Source organism: Tasmannia lanceolata, unplaced genomic scaffold (genome assembly GCF_043159265.1).
Source record: "Tasmannia lanceolata isolate RefF3 unplaced genomic scaffold, GAP_Taslan_0.1 ptg000002l, whole genome shotgun sequence".
NCBI lineage: Eukaryota > Viridiplantae > Streptophyta > Magnoliopsida > Canellales > Winteraceae > Tasmannia > Tasmannia lanceolata.
Genome location: NW_027518679.1, coordinates 40,484,428 through 40,500,802, shown reverse-complemented (window position 1 = coordinate 40,500,802; position 16,375 = coordinate 40,484,428). Strand labels below are relative to the sequence as shown.

At 40.7% G+C, this 16,375-nt stretch overlaps 1 protein-coding gene across 1 annotated transcript; it reads right to left on the bottom strand.

Moving 5' to 3' along the window:
• CHIL (Chalcone-flavanone isomerase family protein) lies at positions 1 to 5,359 on the bottom strand. The gene is made up of 5 exons (XM_077376739.1): positions 5,173 to 5,359; positions 4,318 to 4,401; positions 3,532 to 3,687; positions 1,585 to 1,811; positions 1 to 464 (listed from the first exon to the last, which is right to left on the bottom strand). The coding sequence occupies exons 1-5, from the start codon at positions 5,342 to 5,344 to the stop codon at positions 303 to 305; spliced, it is 801 nt and encodes a 266-aa protein (XP_077232854.1). The 5' UTR covers positions 5,345 to 5,359; the 3' UTR covers positions 1 to 302.
• Positions 5,360 to 16,375: the final 11,016 nt, after the last annotated feature.

The following is a 16,375-nucleotide window of genomic DNA, read 5'->3' as shown; positions in this document are numbered from 1 at the left end:
TGCTCCTCAAAACAATATATAGAAGTCTTTGATTGTTAATGTTCATGTGGTGAAATCAAGCTACAGTAAATACCAACAGATCTCTATTTCTTTTCTCCATTTTTCAGCAGATCAATTGTGAAAAGACTCAAATCCTAATATTCTTTTTTTTTAGGTAAGCAGGAACTTATAAGAAAGAAAACCAAATTGGTTCAGACCATAATAGGGAAGCTCTTCAAACAATCTTATTTAAGCACTCACTAGGAGGAGAAACATGTGGGGATAACAGAGATCCCTTTACAAAGGCACTAAGAAGAGTACATTCACTGAGACAACAAAGCTTCCAAACCACTGGCCAAGGATGCAACAGTTGTTTCAGACACTGCCCTGCTCCCACCCAAATACCATTTCTTGATCATTTCCACAACATTAGCATTTTCCACTTTGGTTTTCACTTCCTCTTTTCCCTCTGTCACGAATCCGATCTGCACAAAGAAAACCCACAAAATTAATATATAGTAATTTCTAGTGTGGCCTCGAGGAGGCCTACAAGTCAAGCACAACTATTTGTCTGGGGCATTTTTAGGTAATATTTTAATTTCTTTTGTTATTTTCAGGTTTATATAGGAAGAATAAAAAATATATAATATTTAAAGGGAAATGATATGTTCACTCTTTTTTTACTTGGGACAGCTCTCTCTAGTGTAAAAGAGTAGTCTTAAATACACTAGAGGGGGCTGTCCTAACTAAAAGAAAGGTGGGGCTAATTTATCACCTCCTTATTTAAAATAGGGGAATGATTTCAACGCTATAATGTTCTGATAAAGATGCGCGAAGCATACTGGAAGGGGAACGGGACATCACTTTGGGTCTGGATTTAATCCGTTCTCTATGAATGATACTGCCGCCTAATCTCCTCTTTGGCCAATGTCGACGTCCTGAAGCATCTTGTTGTGTAGTATTTAAAGGGCTGTCAGAAGTATATTACAGCTCTCAAAAAGGTTTTACGAGCCTTTAAATACTAAACGACATGATGCGTCGTGCATCTTTATCAAAACATGGTAGCGCTGAAATCATTTCCCTTAAAATATATAAAAATATAAAATTTAAGAACTAAATTAGGACAACAAAAAATATCATGAATTTACGCAGTATTTCATTATATTTACCACTAAAAACTTAAAATATGAAGATGTCTTGATGAATTTTCAAAATCTTGGAAAATATTGGGATTTACTTGTTTTTAACAAAAAATTACAAAATACTGCAATATTTTTTGAAAGGGAAGTGATATTTACGCCCCTTTTGATCACCAGGGACACCCAGCATCAGTGTATCAATGGCAAAAGGGGGCTAATGTACTTTATGTTAGAAAAATCCAATGGCTTTGATTGCAGAGTATACTGGCAAATGGGTGTCCCTGGTGATACAAGGGGCGTAAGTATCATTTGTGAAAATGTCAGAAATATTTGTGAATATGCTACAAGTTAGACTGAAGAGACTGCAAGACCAATTAATAATATTTACAATTTTCTGTTCTTAAATATAAAAAAAAATATTTGTAATAATTTTGGAAATTTATTAGAATTCGTCAAAATTGCTTGCCTCTGCAGTGTGGGACGCGGCCGGGAAATGAAAAGTGACGACTGAGTTCCTCTTGAAATATTTGGACTGAAAGAATTCAACGACTTTCTCCAATGCTTCCTCTTCTTCTTCTTCATATTTATCGATAGCCGCCAACCTATCTCTCACAGCGCTTTCCAATTGCACGCCGTATTGAGAGCCTTTTATCTCTTTTATCACAACAATTCTTAAGAATTTTTCGACAGGGGCTGCAAAGTATATTAATGAGAAATAAATATTTTAACATGACTAAATGATTTAATTATTCTAAAATTCAGAAAAAATGGAATATTTAAATATACTAAAGGCTACTTTCTAAATTTAGTTAGAAAGTCCTTTCTTCATAATCCTTGAAATTACATAGATGCCCCAAACCCTAAAACCAGAATCTTAAACCTCAAACCCTAAACCCCAAACCCTAAACCCTAAATAGATAAATACATGTTAACATGACAAACAATTTAATCACTCTAGAATAAGGCCCGCCAAAACCTGGCTCAGTTTTAAATGGGCCTTATGTTTGGCCCAAATTAAAACTTGTTTGATGATTTAGGACCAGCTGTGTGTGGTTTTCATCATATAAACAAGGCTCACATCTAGCACAATATTTAAACGAGCCTCAAAGCTGAGCTTGACGCAATTTGAATCAGGCGGTCCCAATATGCTGGTTAGTGCCCAGGCCCATTTGCAGAACTAGGTTATCTCATTGCCCGATGGGTCGCTAATCGGGTGCAAGATTATGGATTCATATGGTTGAGCTTTTAGTCTTGTAAAAATTGGGATGGATGTGCTGAGTCCACTCCAATTTTGACGGAATCTCAGACCATTCAGACTAATGTGTCAATGGACCTGGACAGTCCAGTGGATCCTTAGATCCATTTCGATTAAAATGGATGAGAAAGCTAATGGGAAATGATAAATGCGCCCCTTTTCATCACTTGGGACACCCAGCTGAATTGTACATGGCAATCAGGTCACTTCATTCCTTGTACAATGCAGCTGGGTGTCCCAAGTGATGAAAAGGGACGCATTTATCATTTCCCAAACTAATTTTACTTTGATAAATCATTTACACTGCTATATTTAAGGATCTAATTAGGGTCCAAAAAAAAATTATGAATCCAGAATCAGGATTTTGCGGTATGTTCAGATTTGAGTAGCTCTGAATAGTACAAAAATACCCTCACTTGCTTTGTATGATTTAGTATAACTTTTTTTTTTAAAACTTATAGGGATATTTTTGTAATGGATTGTAACATTAATTCGTACAAATTAAAAGAAAATCTTATAAAGTTAAGTGGGGGCCTGCCTAGGTACGGTTCTACGTGGACCCAGCCTGGTATGGAATAGATTAAGGTCACTATGGGACATGCTAAGGTCAGGTTATAGTCAACTCTAACCTAATCCAAGGTATCATTACTTCAACCCTAACCTGACTCAACCCAAACCTCGGGTTGAAGAGGGTCAACTCTAACCCATACCTCTTCGAAATCTCTGAAACCTAACCCAATTATCCAAATTGGGTTGGGTTGTTCGGGTGGGCCTGGGCAAAAATTCAAAAAAATAGAAAGATATGGGGATGAGGTGGGCGGGATTTGGGTCGCAATAAAATCACATTAAAACTAAGGGGATGGGGTTGTATTAGGGTCGGACTACCCAAGTTCTCAACCCTAACTCAACCAGAAATTAAATCGAGTTAGCTTTTTCCAACCTTAATTGGAAATGCCAACCCGAGCCAAAAATCAGATGGAACGTATCCGGGTTGAGCCCGACCCAAGTTGCACCCCTAGGATCGAAGGAATTATTAGGATCGGAACAAATTAGGGTCCGAATTGATTGCGATGTATGGAATCCAAATCCGGCCCGTTGACACCACTAATCCAAACCAAGTTGTACCCTTTTAAATTTTGATGACCAAAATACCCTTACCTGAGATAAGAGACTCAAAGAAGAGGTCGTCTTGGGTGAGCTCCTTTCCTGTTTTACCCTTCCATTGCTGTAAATGCCCCACGATTTCTGGTTCCAAATATACCCCTATTGCAGTAAACTTTATCTGGAGAAAATGTATTTCTATGTCGGTAATACCTGCGTGCGCACGATAATCATAAGCGTACAATAGCAACAAGCATAAAATATCAATTTGATACCATATATAATGGGTGTCATATTCACCCGCCCACCTCCCTAACAGAAATCGTTAACTTTTATGCTTTTGGAGTTAACGGTTGCTTCTCCCCCCCTTCAGTGAAGTTAACAGTTTAAGTTAACGAAAACTGTTGGGGGGGGGGGGGGGAGAGAATATCCATGAGGGGTGGGGGCGGATATCACTGCCCCATATAGAAACCTATACAGATCAGAGGGTTAGGATCTTCCTACGGAGATGATTAGGAAATGATAGATTCGCCCCATTTTTTTTATTTGGGACAGCCTCCTCTAGTGTAAAAGAGTAGTCACAGAAACACTAAATGGGGCTGTCCCAAGTAAAAAAGGGAGGCGAATGTGTCACTTCCTTTATCATTTTCGGAGCACAAACTATTTATGATGGAGCCCAAAAAATGAATGGTTTCTCTGGAAAGGATGTCCCCAAAATTAAACATTTTGGACATTTCATATACTTTTTTAGTGACTGGTTGGGAAATATTTTGAAAATTAAGGATTTATATGTAAAAATCTCCAATTAAAAAATGAAATACTAAAATTAAAAGAAATTATTACCATGACCGAGAAGCGTCAATGGCTTGGTCGTCGTGATAGTCGGAGGGAAAGGAATTTCATCCACCATCACCATTTCAGAGCTCACTGCCACACAAACACAATAATAAAAAAACAATATGATAAAAAATAGGGAGATGATTTTTTTGCCCCCTGGAGGATGATGCTCCCCACTGTTAACCTGAAGTGTGGGCAAACTTTAACGCTTTTTGACGTCAAATCACGTTAAAAAGGGGGCGCATAATACTACATAGGGGCGAAAAAATATCGCCCTAAAAACTAGCATCTTTAATTTTAGTTAATGCAAGCCAAAGGGTGTAGAATGTAGATAAGTATGGGGATTTGCTAGGTAAGCTGGGATTGAACCTCCGACCTCCAGATTGAAGAACAAAGCCTTTACCATTGAGCTAGAGGCTTAATACCAAAATTTTGCCAGGCAAATTTTGCGGAAAGCCACTTTGTAGCTCACTATTTTAGGAGGTAACGGGGATGAATTAAATGAATAAGACAAAATTCGCTAAAAAGTGAGCCTGTGGCTGTTCTCTCCTCCAAAAGTGAGCCATACAATGGCTTTACGCAAAATTGCCTAGCAATTCCAGACACATGATAGGATGGTCCAAAACGTCCATTTGTTGGGCCAAACGTAAATAGTTTTTGCCCCCAAAATAATTTCCATAGGATGATCGTACTCCTCTGATCTATATATGGAAACTTCTCTAGATCGGAGGCTTAGGATCATCTTATGGAAACAATTTTTGGGCACAACCTATAAGTTGTGGACGGCTTGGATCACAATATGATGTGGGCCATACTGTACTTTCTGAAAAAAAATACAGGTTTAGAGAGAGAGAGACATACTGGGTGGCGTTGATTTTCTTAGATTTTGTTGGGAGAAGTGAAAGAAAGCAGAAGAAGATGGATTTGCAGAGAGAAGTGAAGGAACGAAAATTAAGGAGGAGAAGAAACGGAAGTTGAAATGTGTGTTTGGTAATGGATGGGAGAGAGGAGATATAATGGGGGGAGATGGCATGGTGCACCTAACCTTTTCATTAACTACCACAACTTGTGATTCACCTCATTTTCTTTCACTTTGACTGGCAGATATAGACCAGGCCCAAATTGCCACTATACTTAACATGGGATTATCAAAAGCACCCCTAACTTAAATTTTCAACCCACTTTTCTCTGTTTTTTTTATAGAGTTTCTTTTCTTCTCTTTATCTTCTAATATGGAAAAGACAAACAAAAGAGGGTGGTCATATCAGGCAAAACCTCTTTTATTGAGCGATAAAGATCGCACGATCCCATTCGTGGATATTTTTGTTTCGGATCGTTAAAAATGTCGTTCTCGAACTTTGGGGTGAGACTTGGGAAGAAATAAAACGAGAGAAAAGTACGGAATAAGTGTAATAGTTTCAAGCAATTGCGGATTTCGGGTACCTTTTAAAACACGCATAAAATATTCGAAGGGGAGTGGGGAAAAGCCCCAATACCCTTCTGACATAAACATAAATACGAAGGAGCTTCCTTTTTCATTACTGCCCATTAAATTTGCGCCTCACAAGTAAGGGTGGCAATGGTTCGATTTCGGTTCGGTCTGACCCCAAACCGAACCAAACCGAAATTTGAATCGGTTTGGTCTTCGTTTTGGCTCGGTTTCGGCTCACTTCGGCCAATTTTACCACCCCTTACTCATAATCAATGGAAATCAGGGGCAACGATTTGGTTTCGGTTCGGTTTGACACCCAAACTGAACCAAACCAAAATTTGAATCGGTTTGGTTTAACCAAACCAAAACCGAATTTTTGGTTTGGTTTCGGGTCAGTTTCGGTTCAGTTCGGCCAATTTTGCCACCCCTATTCACAAGGCTTCTATTGGTTCGTCTGAATGTGTATTTGAAATGACAGAACATTGGGTTCGTTTCTATCTTGGCCATCAGAAATAACTAGAGACGGATGGATGCTTTACACGTGTTGAAATTTTTTTTGGAACCCTGGCGCCTCTATACACAGCTGGTTTGGTTTGGATTTGAAATCTTTCTTTGAACCCAGAATCCCTTGGGTTCGTTTTAATCTTGGTCGTTGCCAATATGCATAGACGGTCGGATCCACGACACGTTGACATCAATATGGAACGGTGGCGTCTTCTAATAATACCGCCTCTCTGTATGAGATTCCGCCGGCGTACCCATTATTTACGCCGGCGTACACTCTATTTCCACTTACACCCTCTTTCCGCCGGCGTACTTCTTAATATTCCGGCGGCATATTCAATGCGTTTGGAACACATGTTTGAACCCAAAAAATCCGGCAATGTACTCGATAATCTGGCAGCGTACTCTAAAATCCGGTGGCATACTTGATATCTTTGAACGATGGATGTTTCTTGAATCCGGAGGCATACTTGATATTCCGGCGGCATTCTAAGCCAAAAGAGATGTGGGAAATAATTAAATGTTCAATAACGTCGCCATTCTAAACCAAAAGAGACATGAGCCATTATTATCCAAAAGATACGCATGCGCTCCCCTTATGACGTGATTTGATGTGAAAAGTGGCCGGGCAACTTTATCGCTTTTTGATGATATTTTCACCCCCTGCATTGATGTTCTCATCCTTTAAAATTTGTAATGGAAAATTACATTTTGTAGACACCCCATTTTGCTCTGCTTTGATTAAAAAAGAAATTAGGGTTTCGCTGTCAATTTTTCAATGTTTTCTATTCCGGTGTTCGTCCCTTACGCTTTCTCAAATCTTTCTGGTCATTTCTGCATTGTTCTGATTTTTTTCGCTAAAGTGCGGAGAAGGGTTATTCGTGAGAATCCGAGCAAGGGAGAATTTGTACCCGTTTGGTGGGCCCGCATTGAACATTTGTTTAAAATTGAATCAACCGGGGGCCCACATTGTGGGGCCCGCGTTGTGGGGCCCGCGTTGTGGGGCCCGCGTTGTGGGGCCTCAATGGGGCCTCTTGTGAGGCCTCTTATGAAGAGCAATGATGGTAGCTCTCCACTAAGACAACATGATGGGCCCTCCACTAAGAACAATAATGATGGATTCTCCACTAAGAAACATGATGGGCCCTCCACTAAGAACAATAATGATGGATTCTCCACTAAGAAACATGATGGGCCCTCCACTAAGAACAATAATGATGGATTCTCCACTAAGAAACATGATGGGCCCTCCACTAAGAACAATAATGATGGATTCTCCACTAAGAGGGACAACATGATGAGCTCTCCACCAACATATCTCTCTCTCTCTCTTTCTCTCCCTATATATATCTTCCTTCCCATCCATAAAAGAAAAAGAGAAATTTATCTTCCATTATCTCTTTCTCTTCCATTATCTCTTCTAATCACTCCCTCCAATCCCTTTCCTCAATATATTCTTCCATCCCTCTCCCTAATATTCTTCTTCCATTATCTCTTCACTCCCTCAATCACTCCCTCTAAACACTCCAGAGAAAGCGAAAGACGGCGGAGCGGATCGGCGGCGGCAGGATTTTTTATATTTTTTTGGATTGGGCGGAGATCTTCACCACAGGTAGGTGCATTGTTCTCAAAATATTTCTGTATTTTTCCGAATTTTTCTGATTTTTTCCGCAAATTGTGTTTTAAAAATGGAAAACTCTTCAAAAAACATCTTTTGACGAAGAAAAATTAAATTATATACCAAACAGATTCTAAAATTAATGAAATTTTGTGGAAAAATAATATGTTACTGATTCATTTTACCATGAATTTATAAAGATTTTTGGAGTTTATTTGGTATATTATTTAATATTTTCTTTGAAACTTATCAGATTTTAGGAGACTTTTTACTAACATCAGATCATCATTAAAATTCATAAAATTTTTACAGTAGTCTTATCTTCCATATTACTTGTTACTGTAAAATTTTCGTGTTATTTGGATCTGTTTTAATATGGGATGTAGTGTTAATTTATAATCTGGTCTGGAAATTGTAAAATCCGAAATTGGTAGTAAATAATTTCTAAAATTCATGAAAATCTCACTGCATGCTATTTTGATTCATATAGTATTTCTGTAGAAATTTCATAGAATTTAGAGTTGTATTTCTACTAGTTTATGTGTTAATTGTGCAATCTGGACATTTAATGGATTAATCAAGATTAAATGTGAATTTAATGTAAAAATATGCAAAACTCATCCTGTAAGCTACATACATTTTCATCTTGCTGCTGTAGAAATTTCAAATCATTTCGAATTTATTTGCAACAATTTCACTTGTAAAACCGCTCATATGCTTAAAATTGATAAAATCCATGGAAAATTCGAAATTAATTGAAAATCATATAAAAATTCCTAAAGAACTTTAAAATTCTGTCACATGTTCACTCCTTAATCCATTAAAACAGAAATTTTAGGATCTTTAGATTTTCCTGGAAAAATGGCCAGTGCATCCATAATCGTATCCCAATTGCAACTTGATCTTTGACAATTTGAATATTTAAGTTATAGCATGTTGTTGGCTCCGAGGTTATTGTCCACGGAAATCCTGAGATTCTGCCAGGCAATAAGATGCTATAACCTAAGTATTAAATTGCACAAGGAAAGAGCGCACGATTCCCTCCTTTGGATGCCATTCAAGGCCGAAATTGGTGAACCCTAGAACCATTGGTAATCCTTAAATGTCTAGAAACTGAAAATCTTCGAAATCTGAAACTCATTAACCTCGAGAACTTAAATCGATTTGTCTCGAGTCTTCCGGAACCATTGGATTATGGTTTCCAATCTAAGAACCATTAGAGCCCAATTTAGGAACACTAGTGTTGTGTCGTGTCCTAAGTTTTAGGGAGTCCTAGAGTTAGGAGTCCAGCCTCATCACGGACGTTTGTTATGTATAACAACCGTGCCATAGGTCTAGTCACACTAGTCACCCAATCTTTCCTTAAGACGAGCCTAGTAACCTAGGATGTAGGCAAACCTGCATTAGTCTAAGGAACAATTTGCATTTAGATAAGAATCATATAGCATCTCAGATGAAATCCTAAGATAATAAAATCCTCAACTTGAATTAAATAACTTCTCTCAAAACTGTTGAAACAGTCAATTCTGTCTAGGTCGGTGTCCTAGTTGAGTTAGGCATAAGTAGCTTGGCTTAGGTGCACCGAACTACGTCGACTCTGATCCCAGTGAGGCTTGGGTACGTAGGCAGCTTGGATGTCTGACGGCATACCACCCGCGAGTCGGCACCACAACAAATTGTGGTGTTTTGTATATTAATTTTCTTGTAAATACTTAATCAAATCAGTTAGGGTTTTCCATGAAATTAGAATTCTAGGAGAACTTTCACGTAGAATGAATCCAGACAAATTAATAAATCAAGATACACATCTAGGATTCACATTGAAATTAGATTCTAGGATGCATGTCACTTAGTTCGCACATTAACATAGAGTTGAATGAGCCATTTAAAATAAATTTAAAAGAGTTAGCTTTTGGAATCGAAGACCGATTATCGGGCAGGAATGGTGCATGTGGCGGATAACTCCCCATACCTTCCATTCTCGTAACCAGGTAGCGAGTCTAGATTTCTGGTTAATTACGGGTCCTAGATCCCACATCTAGGTGGCGACTCTGTCAGTCTCTTTCGTGTGGAATTCGGATTGCCTTAGTGATCCCAAGTCCACAGGAAAGACGAATTCAAATCAATATTAAAATGCACACGCCAATCGCGTGGGAACGAGAGACCAAAGGAGAGCGCGCGGCGGCTCGCGCCCCGCCCCTCTCGCGGGATCATGTCCCACAGTCTGGCGACTCTGCTGGGGACCACCTAACTTCATTACAATTCCAAAGGATAACTCATTTGAATCTATTTTAACTGGCTCATGAAAACTCTATCTCTTTTATGCTTGTTAGATTAGTTTGTATGCTTTATTTTCTCATCACATATACTCAAACTTAATCTAACAAAACCTGAAGGCATCATAGATTGCGCGAACTTATTGCACACACTTACATCACTTTCATCTAAACCCCTGCATCTCACATGCACACACGTCCTATTTTAGGAACCCGGAGTGTTATCTAGCATGGTTGACTGGGATTTCATCACCTGGTGCCTCTGTGCTAGAGAAGCATTCCACCCTTAGCCTAGTACCTTTATGGTACGTAAACGGATCTCTTGTTCACGTACTGATACGCCGGACACTGGTACAGTATATCGAACAGGGATTCGCGCTAAGGGAACTCTTGGCCTTACCCCTAGATTAACCCACACATGCATGTAGTATACGAACACATGTGCATCACGTGTGTGAGCCTAGTTTAGGATATCCTACCTATTTGTGTCTAGATTAGGCCGTAGACCATCTTCTAATGGCTACGATCGGTCCTAGGTACACAAACAAAGTCATGAGTCGAGATCCTCTCTCCACTCCGCTAGATTAGGATTAGGGTTGATGCCTTCAGGTAACACTGATAAAATGTGCAAAGATTAAAAAACTTTCCCTTTGGGGTTAGGATTTAAATCCCATTCATTTCCAAAGATCTCATAGGATTAGTCATTCATGATCCATCCGTTGAAAGCAATCTTATGCTATCTCATCTCATCTCGATCGTACGATTTTTAATCTTATATTATCTGATTCGATCGAGTATCCATACTTCCTTTATATTGGTAGGAACTCATCCTAATCTCATGTTCATGTAATCCTGATTATCCCTGTATCCTTTCTCCTGGCTTACAGACACCATGTCTACTCGTACAATTCTTGATTGGATCCGTGGTACATTAAGAGAATCCCATATCTATGCCATAAGTGAGCAAGAGAAAAATCTCTTCGGTTACGTGGCCACCATCAAGCTCGATTGGGGATTACTCTATGCTGCATCAGAGTGTTGGGATCCCGATCATCATGTCTTCCGTTTTGGCAACCAAGAAATGTGTCCCACCTTTGAAGAATGGTGTGCCTTATTGGAATATCCTGTAGATGGCCCTCTGGTGAAGCCATCTTACGTGTCGGATTATCGTCCTTTGTTCCTTCGCTTGATGAATAATCCAGATGAATCCATGAACTCTTTCATCAAAGACCAGGAAGTGTCCATGCAACAACTGATTGACATTTACCCTCCTGTTGGGCATATTGGTGCTGTTGATATTCAAAAAGCCCGAGGTCGCGCTCTGAGATTCTGCTCCTTTGCTAGGTTCCTCACTGTCCAGCCTTCTCGCTGTGCGTCAGCTGTTCTCTTGGACCTCGTTGATCAGATGGATCGTGGCGCTAATCCAATTCCTACTATGCTTGCAGAAACCTTCAATGGATTGGATGAGATGGCTCGTCTTCGTGCCAGCTCAGGTCCAGGCTCTTATGTTCGATCTTTTGTTGGGTCCTTCTCAGGATGTCCTGCATTACTTCACGTGTGGTTATGCCACAAGCTAAAAATTGCAGCTCCTGTGCATTTTGATCATACGTTATACACCTTCAGTGAATGGCGTCATGATGTTTCTTTCAATCATAAAGGCGATTGGGCTGAGTGGTTGAGTTCTCGCCATGAAGATCAGATTTATTGGCAAATCCCTGGAATCCAAGAAGCTGTCTTCAATACTGGAGAAGCTAACTACGTTCGCCTTCTTGGCCTCAAAAAGACTTCCTTTTATATTCCTGCCAGGATTCAGCGTCAGTATGGAAGGGAGCAATCCATTGTGCCTCCCCTTCGTCATTTCTATCCGCCTGAGGATCTCAAGCCCAAGATTGTCAAAGCCGTTTCATCTGCTTGGGATGTTCGAGTCATCAAATCTTTCAAGGAGTCAGTTGAGGAAGATAGTCGTCCAAAGAAGAAGTCTAGAAAGAGTGCTTAATGTCATGTTTTCTCTTATCAGTCTATCTTTGAAAGATCGAACCATGTACTCAAGCTTTAATGATCTATCAATAAAAGTTCACCTTTTTCTTTCAGTATCTTCGTCTATGCATACATCAGTGTCTACTTCTTTCTGATTTTAAATATGTCTTTCGAATATTACAGGGCCGTAGACACCATAGCTAACCCTAATACTCCTTGGGTTCGGGTCTCTTCTCGATTACAGAGGAAATCTGTATCCCCGCCACCTTCTCTGAGAACCCCAGCATCTCATTCTTTCCCGTCCTCATCCTCACCAATGGCAGAAAACCAGGACAGTCCTCCACTCGCTGCTATCACCGATACTCTTACCTTGATTCTCCGGCAGCTTCAAGAACTCAAGGAAGAGAACCAAGTTATCAAGGCTCAACTTTCTGAGAAGTTCGGACAATCGTTGTCCAAGGATAAAGGGCCTGTGCACCAAGCAGCTACTTCAGCAGCACCTGTCCAGCCAGTGTTCATCAATATCCATGATAAAACCGAAGAAGATTTGGAAAAAGAGCAGTATAGCGAGAATCGCAGTAGACCTTCTCAGTCCATGGTTGATAAGTCTGTTATGGAGAAATTAGAGACTCTTACCAGAAAAGTTCAAGACATTCAGTTTCAAGACCAGGGTAGTTTCAATCCCAGTGATCTTACTCTATTTCCCGAAATCCGCCTTCCTGCTAATTTTCAAATGCCCGATTTCGACAAATATGATGGTGTGGGTTGTCCAATCACACATTTACAAATGTTCACCATCATGTGTCAGCCTCAAGGCTTATCTCCTGAGCAAATGGCTCAATTGTTCCCAGTTTCCCTAACCAAGGTTGCTAGGAGATGGTTCATGGTCTTGGACAAGACTCGTTACAGGACATGGAAGGATATCGGCGAGCAATTCATCAGGCAGTTCAAATATGATGATGGGACAGAAATCACCAGAAAGGATTTAGAGAGAACAAAACAAGACTCGAGAGAATCCTTTCTGATTTTTGTGAAAAGATGGAGGAGAATAGCAGCTCAGATGATGGAGCGCCCGTCTGAGGAGGAGCAAATCCAGATAATCATGAAAAATATTTCCCCCCAGCTCCAGTATCACATGTCATTGCAATACTATCCAGACTTCAAACACTTCATTGTGGCTGGCACCCAGATAGAGGAGGCTATGGCTCAAGGTGTATTCAACCGTAGCAACCCAAATCCTAGAGATTTCAAAAAATCCCCACCAGCCCAAGTCAGTAGTATCTCCCATTCCAATGCTCAATCCTCTAAATCCCAGGAACCTCTAGTAATGGACTATGCTCAACCTGCGACCGCACCTCGGCAACAAGCCCGGGTAGAATTTACTCCTCTTCCCATTCCATCTTCGGAGGTGCTTAAGCAGTGTCTGGCTTCAGGTCGCATAACCCTACCTGCCACCCGGCCTCCCCCCAATCCTTTACCTGCCAATTGGCGAGCCGACCTACACTGTGAGTATCACAGGGGTCCTGGTCATCTTACAGACAATTGCATCGCCTTGAAATTCAGAATCCAGAAACTTATTGATGAGAAAGTCATTGCATTCCAACCAAGACCCAATGTTACCCAAAACCCGCTACCTGGTCATGCTAATCCTCCCGCTGCCGTTAATGCCATAACCATAGGAGATCCTGAGTTTGACCCTCTCACCCTCATATGTGCTTTAGAACCCATTTCTGAACCCGAAATCATCTTCTGTGATGAATCATACCTGAGGGAGTCTGTACCTCCCTTGGTAATCACCTATGAGCCACAAGTCCCTCAAATTATCACCTATGGTGAGCCAGAATTGGATGAAGTCAGACATGTGACAAGGGGTGGAAGAATTTTCAAACCTGCTGAATTAAGAGTCGAAAATCCAGGGGCATTGGCTCGAGGAGGGGAGCCGCAATACGTGAAGGACCCAGATGATGAAGTTGTTCAGCAGTTGAAGAAAACTCAGGCTGTCATATCTGTTTGGGGGTTGTTGATAGCATCGAAGAAACACAGAGAGGCTGTGTTGAAAGAACTGAATACCACACAGGTGTCCTCAGAAATATCTCCAGAGCAACTAGCTGAAGTTGTCGCTCTGACACACGCCACCAGGGCCATTAGTTTCTCAGACCAGGAGCTGCCTCCTCAAGGTCGGAATCATGCTAGAGCTCTTCATGTCACTGTTGTTTGCGAAGGCAAGAAAGTACCGTCTGTGCTGGTAGATAATGGATCCGCGTTGAATGTATGTCCATTAAGAACTGCCATTACCTTGGGTTTCGGTCCCACTGATTTTGCCGAATCAACCCTTGGTATCCTCGCATATGACAATACCCGCAGAAATGTGGTCGGAGTCCTTACCACCAGGATCGTTATAGGCGGTCAAGAATTTGAGGTGGAATTTCAAGTTATTGATATCAAGGCCTCGTTCAATATACTTCTGGGACGACCCTGGTTGCATAAGGAAGGTGTTGTTGCCTCAACCCTTCATCAAAAACTGAAGTTCATTAAAGAAGGAAAATTGATCACTGTCAGAGGCGACGAAGAGCCAGAAATAGGGCAGATAACAGGAGAAACTCGGATCCTTCCAGTTACAAAAGCAGATGATTACAACTTGAATGGTTTCGCATTCGATGTTACTGCTATTTCCTATGAAGATGCCTCTCGGGAGGAGTTGTATTTGCCTTTTGCCATCAGTCCTGTGGTTGCCAAGATGATGAGAAAAATGAACTACTTTCCGGGTATGAATTTAGGCCGTGATCCAAGCAAAGCGTCTCATTGGCGCCCAATCAAAGCAAACTCTGGAGTTTTCGGTCTAGGGTATATACCTACTGAGGAGGAGGAGGAATCCATGAAAGAATTGTTGAAATTGAAGGAAGAAATCCGCCGCACTGGAAGGGTACTCCCAATGACTCCATATTCCTTATCAATGAATGGTCACTTTATCAAAGAAGGTGAGACTTCTCCATACTATGGGTTTTCTGAACCATGGTATGACTCAGTAACAGGGATCATGATACCGGGTTTTGAAATATTCAGTGGCCTTGCTCTCCCAGAAACAGAACCGCCGGTATATTGTGTTGAAAAAACTGTTGAGGATTGGATAGTCTGCCTTGAGCCAGATATGTTGGGGTCTTTGTTCGAAGAAGATGTGCCTGATGTTGTTTGTCAGGAGTTGCCCGTTTTAGATCATTCTAAAAAGCAAGAAGAGACTGACTGTGAAGATGTGCTAGTGGCGGTTATTCAGGGCGATGCTACCTTTACTGAACCTCAGAGTCAAATTGCACCTGCAACAGAAAATCTTTCCAACTGGAGTTCTGATATTTTTCCATCTTATTTTACGGCTAAGTCAAGTCTAGTCAAGCCAACTGAATCAGTGTCAGTGCCTAGTCCAGGCGAGTCGTTTTCTGAGTTTATTTACTATATGAATCCTGAGCCTGTTCAGGATGAGTCCAAGAATAATGATGTAATTTCTTTCAATTCAATGAAATCCGATTCTCAGTATGTCTCTGTGTTTGCTTCTGACTTTAATAATGATAACACTCCCTCCTCAGACGAGGAAGAAGGGATCGACGAAACTCCCCTTGAATTGCAGCATATGCTCAAACAAGAGGAGGAGCGCCGAGCCCAGCCTCTTAAAGATGAAATCAAAATTATAAACATCGGAACAGAAGATTTAATACAGGAAATACGAATTGGAAATACTCTATCCTCTGAAGAGCGCGATGAATTAATAAACCTACTTAAGGAATATAAGGAAGTTTTTGCCTGGTCCTACAAAGATATGCCCGGGTTGAGCGAAGACATTGTTCAGCACAAGCTACCTTTGTTGCCAGGAATTAAACCTAAAAAGCAGAAGCTAAGGAGAATGAAGCCCGAGTGGGTCTTGAAAGTAGAAGAAGAGGTTACTAAGCAGTTGAATGCTGGGTTCCTGCGAGTGGTGGAATATCCGGAATGGCTTGCAAATATAGTACCTGTACCGAAGAAAGATGGAAAGGTGAGAATGTGTGTAGATTTCAGAGATCTGAACAGGGCAAGTCCGAAAGACGATTTCCCTCTACCACATATCGATATCCTGGTAGACAATACGGCCGGGCATGAATTACTATCCTTCATGGATGGTTTCTCGGGCTACAATCAAATTAAGATGGCACCCGAAGACATGGCTAAAACCTCGTTCATTACACAATGGGGGACATATTGCTATCGGGTAATGCCATTTGGTCTTAAGAA